This window comes from Heptranchias perlo, chromosome 36, assembly GCF_035084215.1.
Source record: "Heptranchias perlo isolate sHepPer1 chromosome 36, sHepPer1.hap1, whole genome shotgun sequence".
Classification (NCBI taxonomy): Eukaryota; Metazoa; Chordata; class Chondrichthyes; order Hexanchiformes; family Hexanchidae; genus Heptranchias; species Heptranchias perlo.
The window spans coordinates 11591100-11603162 of NC_090360.1; the positions used below are offsets into that span (position 1 = coordinate 11591100).

Sequence of the window (12063 nt, forward strand, 5' to 3'; positions counted from 1 at the left end):
TCTCACCTCGGCAAGAGAGAACTGCTCAGCTAACACCTCACACTTCTGTGCTGGAGAAGTTCGCAAGATGTCATCAATGAGGAAATAAGAACTTCCAACTGTGCTGAAAAACTTATATTAGAATGCACTCTAATGTCCCATTCATATTGCACTACTCCTTCCAGTGGAAATGGTTCCACAATAGGCAACAGCTGCTGTGTCCTGAATTTGCCTGTCGGCTAGATTTAGAGCACAGGCAGCAGTATTTGAACAACTGTACGTGCATTTCTGATTTGAGAATTCTGCTCTGGATCTTTCTAGGTTTCAGGGGAGGATCTGTACAGGCCATCAATGCATTGACACTGTTCCAGAAATCAGGAGCCGGTCCCAATTACTGCCACCCTGCTGTGATTAATGCAAATCGCTCCCAGGAATATTAAATATTGAGCGTTGAGCAGAATCTAGCATGCCAGCTAGAGGCTTTGTACCATTATGGGATGGTAAGCTCATCACCTACATGACAAGTAAAATCATTCCACGCGCCAGGTTGAAGTGGCTGATTTCCAATCTTATTAACTGCAGGTTGGATGCAACACATAGACCAGTGAGGAGTTGTCTGAACCCAGAATTCCATAAACATTGTGGGGGATGGATAATGTTATGGAGACAAAGAGTATAGCTGACTCCCATTGTGCTAAAATTGTACCTACATTTATTTATATAAATCAACAATAAAGGTTTCTTGTTTGTTCACACTATTCAATTTGCATTTAAACTTTTTTCCTATCTACAAAAAATGAGCTTTAATTAATTTAAGTTAAGCAGTACTATTAAAAACATTGTTAAAACAGAAAAAGCATTTAGCTTTGACAACAGAAAACATGTACTGTAACTAATTAAATTAGACATTTTCACAAAAAAGGAGTCTTGCAGTTGATCCAGCTTGTGCCATTATCTAGGTCTTATTTGAGTCTTACCATTTCTTACCTTAGTATCATACTATGGCCTCCTCTGTGCTATATGGTACAGCACAGGAGGAGGCCATTCGGCTCATCATGCCTGTGCTGGCTCTGTGAAAGAGCTATTCAATTAGTCCCATTCCCCTGCTCTTTCCCCATAGCCCTGTAAGTATTTTCTCATCAAGTATTTATCCAATTCCCTTTTGAAAGTTACAATTGAATCTGCTTCCACCACCCTTTCAGGCACTGCGTTCCAAATCATTACAGTTCTCTGCATAAAAAAAATGTTTCCTCATGTCGCCTCTGTCTCTTTTGCAGATCACCTTAAATCTGTGTCCTCTGGTTATTGACCCTCCTTATTTGCGCTATCAAAACCGTTCATGATTTTGAACACCTCTATCACTTCAAACCTATATCTCTCAACTGAATCAGGAATTAATCCAATACCATTTTGAATGTTTCAATTGATAACATTATGTGAGTTTTACTAGCTCACTACGGATAAACTAACAGTTGGATCGGAGTGTTTTACAATGCTGTAACACAATCTCAAAATTTTGATGGCATGAACAATAAAAGCATAGTTCCAGCCATTTATGTAGTGATAAGAATCCCAAAATTGTATTGTACCACTGTAACATACTCTAGCACATCTCTTGTTTTATACACTGTTCTGTTTTAGTATTTGGTTACAGTTCTCTAAAGTCTACCATTGTCCGCCATGACAGTCTTCTGAAGACAGCAGTGGTCGTTTTGTCATGTGACATGACAAAACGCGTACAACAACCATCTCAACAAAAGACTAAGTATATGTTACAACAGAAAGGTCAGTGACACGGGGCACTTTTGCTAGTCTGCTCTCTTCCAGTATCAGTCACTATATCAAGTAGGATTTTGAGTTGCAATAGTTTTCTAGATAATCAATTTCCAATAAATCTGCAACTAGCTTCATCAATGCTGCAACCAATGCACCAGCTTTTTTTCCCAACTAGACATCTTCACGACATCCTACTCAAAATTGCATTGTAAATATTTAAAAGAAATAAACCACAGTAGCTTTGATATATTTGTATGAGAACCCATCAAAGAGGCAGACAACATGAATGTTATTAAATCTCCTGGTGTAGTATAATACTTACAATTGATGCTTGCCAAATGCTGTCACTCAATTATATTGCAAACAACGGAATCTAGCATTTAGGAAAACATTCAGGTGACCTGAACAGTAGATAATTTTACTTTATGACTGATAAAAGGCTGTAGAAAAAATAAATTTGCACAGTCCTTAGGATGCACTTTAATGGAAAACATTCAGATTAAAACAATTTGTATCCATTGAAAAAAGGACATGACATGCTCTTCTATTTAAAAATAATCAAATAATAACAAATAAATTGTGTGCTATTTCTCTGTAACATGCTGTGAAATAAAACTGGGAAAAAGTACAGTTATGAGTCATGTGGTAATGTCACAATCAACTTGCGTCTGTTCATACCGCTATGTAAACAAGAGCTTTAGATGACTGCTGTGCTGTCTCCAACTCACGAGCTTTTCAGAACTATGTGGTTCCATTCAAAGTGCCCTGTGGGATACAGCATCTTTGGTTTGATCTCCAGACAATGCACTTCCAGACCAAGTATGACTTGCTGAAACAAATCCAATTCCAATATCTTCAAGAGATGAAGGGATAGAGATTTTGTGAGCCCGTTTTCAGGCCCAAAAGTGGCACTGCACTGGCAGCGCTTGCTTAATCACGTGAGGGCAATTAGTAGACGCAATTGGTTAGAGGCTGTCATTATCACGAAGAAGGCGGGTGGCCAATGCTACCTCCACTGTTGTTTGACAGCTCACCTAATTGGGAGCTTGAATAGCGGGTGCCTTGATGATATTTAAAGGCAGCCTGCACCTCTTAACGGGGAGGTACACTTTGGCTGCAGGCAACCGGAAGGAAATTCAGGAGATGGCAGGCCAAGGTGAATTTCAAGGATCTCTCGCTTCTCAAATGCAGCACTGGAGGTCCTGGTGGAGGAGGTTGGCAGGGGGAGGAACATCCTCTTCCCAGCAAGTAGCAGGAAGGTATCCTGCCAAGCTGCTCGGCAACAGTGGGCACAGATGGCTGAACACATCAGCACCAAGAACATTGCGCCTAGAACTTAGCTGCAATGTAAGAAGAAGTTCAATGACCTGACTAGGGTTGCTAAGGTAAGACTCCTAACTCCGATCTCGCATCACTCTCTGCATAACCCTGCACCGCCTGAAGTCCTAGCACTCACAACCTTACCCTTCCCCCAATTATCAGGACGCTCCTCCATTCACTGCAGCACATTTCACTCTACCTTCTTCTGCTCCTAATGCCACACTCTGCATCGCCTACTCTCCTCACTATTACTGCCTTCACCTCCTCAAACTGCTGCCACCATTCACACACCAACACACTACTCGACCTTGACATGCACATCCTCAAAGCATCTCACGAGGCTACTGCCAACACTCTCTCTTCTATCATGCAGGATAAACTTGGGAACAATAATAAAAGAGGCAAGGACAGGAGGAAGGAGAACATCCATTCAGGTCCTACCCCCAATCAAAGATGAAGTAATGCAGATCATGGAGGTGGGTCGGATCAGGGGCGTGGTGAGTGGCGAGGCTGGAGGACACATCCTGCAGGGTTCTTGGCTATCTTACACTCTATCTCTTCTCACTGAAATCTCACCCTCATACACCATGCATGACAAAGTGCATCTGCTTTCAGCAGCCACTCATCTGTTTCTAATTATCTTTCACACTAAATGCTAATCCTTGTCCCTCTCTTCCCTTTCAGGTCAACAAAATATAGAGCGCCCAGAGATTGAGGAGTTGCCAGAAAGCATCACCTAAGGTGACACATCATCACTCGACCTAACTTTAGCAAGCATCAGCTCAGTGACTGGCACTATGTGTACCAAAGAGGATAGACTAAAAGGGGGCAGCATTGGGAGACTCATCAAGCATCAGGGCGCCGGAGCATGGGTGAAGGAGCACTAGAATAGGTAAATGAGCATGTAGGCCAGGCACTAATGGACTGCACTAGGTTAATTTCAGTTCAATATCAACAGAAGGAAAAGTTGTTAAATTCACAAAGTGCACAATGTGAAGGAAAGAGATTTTAATTTTTTTGTATTGATGTTGGACTTCATATTCTTAGTTTTGCAAGAGGAAACCCGTGAGGTAGTGTTGGAGAGCATTCAGAAGGTGGGTGGAAGGAGTCACTCAAATGGTGGGTCTGTTGGTGTGTGTGTGGGGGGGGGGGAATGGGGGGATGGTTTGCTTAGGAGAGCATAAATAAGATAGGATGCTCTGGAAGCCCCTATCCATGCTCTCCGCACTCCTATCTGCGCTCTCCACACCCCTAAGTTGCGTTACAGCTTTGGCAGCTGGCAGCACTGCTCAGTCTTGGTCTTCCTCATCACTCTCGTCCTCTTCATCTTGTTCCTGCACTTCATCCTTCTGTGGCAGCTGCAAGGCTGGCCCCTCTGAGTGGCATAGTTGTGTACCATATAGCAAACCACTGTAGATCTGGAGACTCGCACAAGGCTACATGCAGCACTCCACCGGATCGGTCCAGGCACCAGATCCTTTGTTTGAGGATGCCTATGGTTTGCTTAATGACAGCTATAAGAACTTAAGAACTTAAGAACATAAGAGGAGTAGAAGTAGGCCACACGGCCCCTCGAGCCTGCTCCGCCATTTAATAAGATCATGGCTCATCCTTGACCTCAACTCCACTTTCCCACCCGATCCCCATATCCCTCGATTCCCTTAAATTCCAAAAAATCTATCTATCTCAGCTTTGAATATACCCAACAACTGAGCATCCACAGCCCTCTGGGGTAGAGAATTCCAAAGATTCACAACCCTCTGAGTGAAGAAATTCCTCCTTATCTCAGTCTTAAATGGCGGACCCCTTATTCTGAGACTATGCTCCCTAGTTCTAGACTCTCCAGCCAGGGGAAATAATCTCTCAGCATCTACCCTGTCAAGCCCTCTCAGGATCTTATATGTGTCAACGAGATCACCACTCATTCTTCTAAACTCCAGACAGTATAGGCCCATTCTACTCATTCTCTCCTCATAGGACAACCCTCTCATCCCAGGAATCAATCTAGTGAACCTTCGTTGCACCATCTCCAAGGCAAGTATATACTTCCTTAAGTAAGGAGACCAAAACTGAACACAGTACTCCAGGTGTGGTATCACTAGGTCTCTACACAATTGCAGCAAGACTTCCTTACTCTTATACTCCAACCCTCTTGCAATAAAGGCCAACATACCATTTGCCTTCCTAATTGCTTGATGTACCTGCACGTTAACTTTCTGTATTTTGTGTACGAGGTCTGATTTGAGTGTGGCTCTCATTGTATCGGCGCTCAGTGTCTGAAACCGGGTTCCTACAGGAGATGAGCTAGGTATAGAGGGGATACCCCTGTCTCCAAGGAGACAGCCTGACACCCACTGGTCTGAGATGAAGATGAGGCGGGGGGGGTTAGGGTTTGTCATGAGGACTGGTGCAGTATGATGGCATCATGACTACTGCCAGGAAACCGGGGACAGACTTGCATTATTCTCTGCTTGCGGTAACTGACCAGCTGAACATTCAGGGAGTGAACCTTCGCAGCACCAGGCAGAGCTGTGTGTGTCCTGGTGTTTGCCTCCAATTCCTGCTGCAACAGGTGACGTAGGTCAGCGACTCCAATGTGCTGTCTAAGTGCAGCTTCCTGATACACTGCCGTGTTGAGGTAAGACATCCTGGTCTAGAGGACCCGTATGTTGTAGCACCTCATTGGCCCTTGCCTCCTTCACCCATCTTCACTGAGCCTCCACAGGTCTGTGATGCCATGCCGTGCCTGCTGCTACTGCTGTTGCCGCCGCTGTGGCAGTCCCAATGCTAATCGCAGCAACTTACCATCTTTTCCTGAACTCCTGCAGCCAATGATGTCAAATAGTGCAGTTGCAGCCAAAAGTCAGCTCTCCAACACCTCACTTATATCTGACAAAACTCAGCCAAAAGGGAGCTTGCAGGAGAACAGGGCAAGGCTTTTTGAGACAATGGATAGAAACTGCATAGGCCTGGAAATTAAATATATATTTTTTAAAAGATTAAATTGTTTCAGAATGTGAATGTGGAGGGCTAGATTTGAGTGTAATGGAGAGGTATTTAGAGACCTTGTTTTTAATGAGACTCATATTATTTGGATTTTGCCATTATAAAGTCAAATCCAACAAAGTTCAAGAACAATACCACCTTATAAACTATGCCTACTTCCACATGTACCAACATATTATTACAATTCAAACTCTCCCTAGTTAGTACTGTGTATCCAGGAGTGGACTTTGATGTGTGGTGGCAGAATTTGGATTAAGTAGATCTATAGTTATTGTTTGGTGAGTCAGCTCCACACAATTCAGCAGTCTTAGCTCCAAGATTCCCAAAATGAAGCATAAAAGATCAGGTTTCAAAGCCGAGGACATGTTTCTGAGTTGGGGCATTGGCAACACAATCTAAAGTAGTCTCAGTTCTTGGTAATGTAATTGAACACACATGGAACGGCATAAATCTTCAGAACACCCGTTATCCACTATAACTATTGCAGAGCAAAGCGTCCTCCACTATCTCTGAATTACAATTGATAAATAATTTCAATTTAAAAGAAAGTTATGCACCTCTAAGTCACAGAAAATATAACTATTAGTCAAGTATTCCAGTGTTAATTACTGCATTATACTCTTCACAGTGAGACTGTATGCATCAAAACTAATCATGGCAAATTAGCTATAGACAACATGGAGTCACTGCCAATTAAAACTGGTAACAGAATTGATGTATAAATTACTTCAAGCCAGTCATAACAATACATCTGCAAATGTAACAGCCTCAAAAATGCACAGCTGAAAAAGAGTGCCAATATTAATAACTGGGAAAACTACCAATAATTTAGTGGCAAAGAAAACTATTATTTTAAATAAGTAGCGCTCTTGTGTATCAACTTACCTGTTTTTATTTAAACTTCACCTTTCAAAGGCATTCAATGATTATCTCCACTTTCGCCATATCTGTTCTTACCTTTGTGACTGGTACTATCCCGGCTCCCTTGAGGTAATGGGGTATATTGCCGAAAGCTTGGTGAGTTGGGGTCAAAGTCACTGGAGGCCTGCATGATAAACAGTGATGTCAATACAATGCCTGAAAGTCAACAGTAAAAAAAAACATTTTCTTTCTTTTTTTGCTATATAAGTAGCAGGGGGTAGACTATTGTCACGTTAAGTCTCCTCAAATAAGAACCTTTCAACATTGCCTGCTCACTCAAAGATGCACACAGCAAGGGTAAGCATCAGCAATGCTGGGTTTCTTCAACATTCTTCATGAAGCTTTATAAAAAGCATGTCACACAACTCATAAGTATAGAGACTTTGGCATATAGGCTATAATAGAAGGAAACCAGCTTGTTCACAGTTCATATCTCGATTAGAAAGTTTTGCATTTCAGTATCTAATCATTTACCCCACAACTGTATGCGCCAACCACTTAACAAGATGGCTTTCCTACTTTCCAGACAAAAATATTTCTACGTGATTCAGATACATGAGGGACAACATTAAACAGCACCGCAGGCTGCGCCTTCAAACAGTAGAAGAACTTGAATTGTTGATCAACTTTACAAGATTTTGAGAAGCCACACAAGGGCTGGCTCTTCATGGCTCAAATCACCTTCAGCCAGACTTCCTTATGTTCTTAAGCTTAGGTTAGGCTGTATTATAATTGTGCTTCTAGCTCCTGACCTCCCATTTCCCTCTTTCAAACTCTTAAGTCTGTTGCTCCCTTCTTTCCAATATAACATTAAGTTTATAATGCTAGCTAACTTTGAATCACTATCCTTCCTGACATGTCACCTTGCTAGAGGAAAAGGTATTGATTTCCATTTCAAAGATTAATTTAAAAAAATAAATACCACTTGGTCTCTCACTCCCCAATTGTGTTCATGCACGGTGCACAAAACAGCACTAAACTGGATTAACATCAAATTTCCTGCTCTGTGGGAAGTAGCCCCATCAGTTCCGAGAGACCAGGAAATTTGGTTTTAATGCATGTTGTTTCATGCACTGCTGCTACTCTGCACAAATATAATTGGGGAACAGAAAACCAGGAATTAAATTATTTTGCTTCTTCCTCAGAATGGAAATCAGCACCTTTATTCCAGCAAAGTGACATATCAGTGAGGCTAGTGATTCAAAGTTACACAGGATTTTAAACATATCCATATACAAGAAGAATGGGAGCCAGAGACCAAGAGCCTGTGAGAGGACAGCGGAATATTAGCACCGGGGAAAGGAGAGTGGAAGATTAGCACCGGGGAAAGGAGAGTGGAAGATTAGCACCGGGGAAAGGAGAGTGGAAGATTAGCACCGGGGAAAGGAGAATGGAAGATTATCACCGGGGAAAGGAGAGTTGAAGATTAGCACCGGGGAAAGGAGAGTGGAAGATTAGCACCGGGGAAAGGAGAGTGGAAGATTATCACCGGGGAAAGGAGAGTTGAAGATTAGCACCGGAGAGAGGAGAGTGGAAGATTAGCACCGGGGAAAGGAGAATGGAAGATTAGCACTGGAGAGAGGAGAGTGGAAGATTAGCACTGGGGAAAGGAGAGTGGAAGATTAGCACCGGGGAAAGGAGAGTGGAAGATTAGCACCGGGGAAAGGAGAGTGGAAGATTAGCACTGGAGAGAGGAGAGTGGAAGATTAGCACCGGGGAAAGGAGAGTGGAAGATTAACACCGGGGAAAGGAGAGTGGAAGATTAGCACCGGGGAAAGGAGAGTGGAAGATTAGCACTGGAGAGAGGAGAGTGGAAGATTAACACCGGGGAAAGGAGAGTGGAAGATTAGCACCGGGGAAAGGAGAGTGGAAGATTAGCACCGGGGAAAGGAGAGCGGAAGATTAGCACCGGGGAAAGGAGAGCGGAAGATTAGCACCGGGGAAAGGAGAGTGGAAGATCAGCACTGGGGAAAGGAGAGCAGAAGATTAGCACTGGAGAGAGGAGAGCGGAAGATCAGCACTGGAGAGAGGAGAGCCAAATTATGAACAGAAAAGAGCAGGGGACCAAGGCCAGGAACAGGTGAGTGTTCTCCCCAAGAGAGCTGGTATCTTTCACCACAGTGACGTACCTATGACAAACTCCTAAACCACTAAATAGTAACCTAAATTTCTCATCTTCTATGGAAATATATATAGTCCAAGATCAATACAGGTTACATCTCATCTCGATATAGTGGAGGTACTACATATCTTGATACAGTAGGAATCATTGGTGCATCTACAACCTCAGTCACGAAATCGTGTAACTAGTTTTCACAAGCCATGGGCTTATAATCACGGCTGTTCTCAGGTTGTTAACTTTCTGGAGACTGTGTCAGCTTTTTGAAGCTATTAGTCAGCTTCTGCTAGTTTTCTAATTTGACATGTCGGGTTTTGTGAAGCACCTCTGAATGCTTTTGTTCACATTAAAGGTGCTACATAAGTTTAAGTTGCTGAACCAATTTCTGTTATGTTACAAATCAAAGCTGCCTTTCCACATAGTTCGCATTTATCTCAGCAAATATATTCATTTCTGGAACAATATTTAATCAGATTCAAACGATAATTCAATGTGTTTGGCTCAAGAATTAATTAAATTCCCATTTCGATTGCAATTATTCAATTGAGTTTTAAGGTATAAAGTTGGAAAATTGAGTTCCAATCTCAGTCTTGACTATCATTTGCACTCACACATCTCTGGAGTGGTCTTAGCTATGTTGCCTGAAGGTGAGGTTCTTATCCACAAAACTGATATGTGTCAAATGGGATGTCGACTAAGAAGCAGTACTAATAACAACTGTGGAGATATCTGTGGGTGAGACTATCCCACTTGCCACACACCATTCCCCCTCCTCAGATTGCTGAGCACCAATTTTTGGGACGGGAGGCAAGGTACAAAGGAATAGGAATAGGCCATTCTGCCACTCGAGCCTGTGAGGGAATGCTAACTTGAGTTAGGGATCACTAAATAATTTTTTTAAAAAGATTACTTGACTGGTGTGAATGCACAAGTGCGTTAACACAGAACAAATACAGTAAAAGCAAATTAAATCTCTTTCAATAACAACTGGCATTTATATAACGTCTTTAATATAGTAAAAAGACCCAAGGCGTTTCACAGGAACGTTATCAAACAAAATTTGCAACGAGTCACATAGGGATATTAGGACAGGTGACCAAAAGCTTGGTAAAAGAGATAGATTTTAAGGAATGACTTAAAGGAGGAGAGAGAGGTAGAAAAGCGGACAGGTTTAGGGAGGGAATTTCAGAGTCCCTACCTAGCTGACAAGGGTTGAAACCCTATTTTACAATCATTAAAAAAAGGTAATAATTTTTGCAATCTGCTTCACTCTGCAGTGTTAAAAGGCCAACACACTGCACAGAACCATTCGATGGCACAAGTTTCAGTAACAGCTATTTGCATTTGTATAGAGCTTTTCACATAACTGAATGTCCTGAGGTGCTTCGCATCTGAGAGAATGGACCGAGAGAAAGTGGAAGATTTGGCTAAAAGCATGTTTGAAAACATAGGGACAGATTTTGCACTAAAAATAACGGCGAGCCTAACAGCGTTAAAGACTATTATGATCTCAATTTGTTTCAGACTAATTTCAAATTAATTTGATTTCACTTCTTTTTGTCACTGTGTGCAGTGTTCCACTGTGAGTTCCTCCCCATATTATTAACTGGGAATTTTCCACAGTTAAGTTGGCCCAGTACAGGGCTTTAGGAGTTTTGCATTTTGCCTCATACAGGAGATTCCTTTCCCAATATCTCGGCCTGTCAGGGATCCTTTTTCTCTTGCAGACAACCCTTCCCTTCATATTACAGGAGAGGTATGGGCTCTTCTCTGTTTAAGAATAGATCTACATCTCTCATCCTGTGGGGTAGGTCGGCCCCTCTGGCGAACCAGCTGGGCTTAATGTATCTTGTCAAATATCCTGATTGTCATGGTTTATTGCCTCTTGTAGCTCAGAAGTCTTTTGTGAATCTGGGGCCCTCATGTTGAACGGTGGGTGACTTTTTTCCCCCATTAATTTTTTTTATAAGAAATGTATGTTATCACTGTTAAAATTATTTCCATTCCAACTTGGTTTAGCTAGAATTTATTTTCTCCACATAAATGCACCATTTTTGTTGTTCTGCTTATTGTGCTTTTTGGATTGTTACTTCCATCTTATCTGCAGATCAATCACAAAGAAGAAGTAAAGCTAAAGCATAAGCTGTTTAATGTATGAACTACATCGCCCTTTATAAATTTTTTAAGAAGGTCCAGACTGAAAGGGCAATTTTCATGAGCCCTCCAGACACAAAATTCCTTTCAACCAGCCCAAGTTCTGAGTAATAGATCCACAATGTGACACTGAATATTATTTTTCCAGCAGCCCCATGATGTACACAAAGCATTATATAAAAATGTTGTTACAAATGAATTACCAATGCACAAATTATGTACAGGTAACAACTGACACATCCAAGTATGCTTATACTTATCTGAAAACAATCTTGGATCATATAAACACAGGGGTAGAAATTGGTCATCATTGTGTCCAGACGGAAAACGAGGGCAAATATTATCAATCTCGCAGGTCTGTACCCTGCACCTCAAAAACGCCTGAAAAACCTCCAGATGATTTTCAGGCATCCGGAGCAGCCACATAAATCAGACAGGCCCTTTGCATATGCTAATGAGGGGCCTAATGCCTGTTTTAGGACCCCGCAGGGAAATTGGGCTACCATGAGTGGAGGCATCGGGCCTGCTCCGCTCCAGTTTTCCAGGCGTGGATGCGGCCAAGCAAGCGACCGCTACAAAAAAGATAAGAACCTGAGGGCCGCTGAGGCAAGTGGCCTGAAATTTGTTTTCTGAAATGGGCAAGCTGCCTGTGACGCCGGCAGCTCGCCAATCTCATTGAAATGAGGCCCAAGGCCCAATCTCGGGCCAGCCTTGGGCTTCCTGGCTGAGAGGTGCTGATTCTGGGCCCAGATTAAACTTCTACCCCCATACAGTTGCCAACTGTCCAT

General features: G+C 42.4%; 1 protein-coding gene across 2 annotated transcripts in view; it reads right to left on the reverse strand.

Moving 5' to 3' along the window:
• The window catches only part of lrmda (leucine rich melanocyte differentiation associated), a 660838-nt gene that overhangs the window by 66002 nt on the left and 582773 nt on the right, over positions 1–12063 (reverse strand). The window contains exon 6 of one of the 2 annotated variants that reach the window (XM_067972551.1): positions 7039–7126. The exons of the other annotated variant lie outside the window; for it this stretch is intronic. Within the exon in view, the coding sequence (XP_067828652.1) occupies positions 7039–7126 (88 nt within the window). The remainder of the gene's footprint in view (positions 1–7038; positions 7127–12063) is intronic. 2 annotated transcript variants of the gene reach the window in all.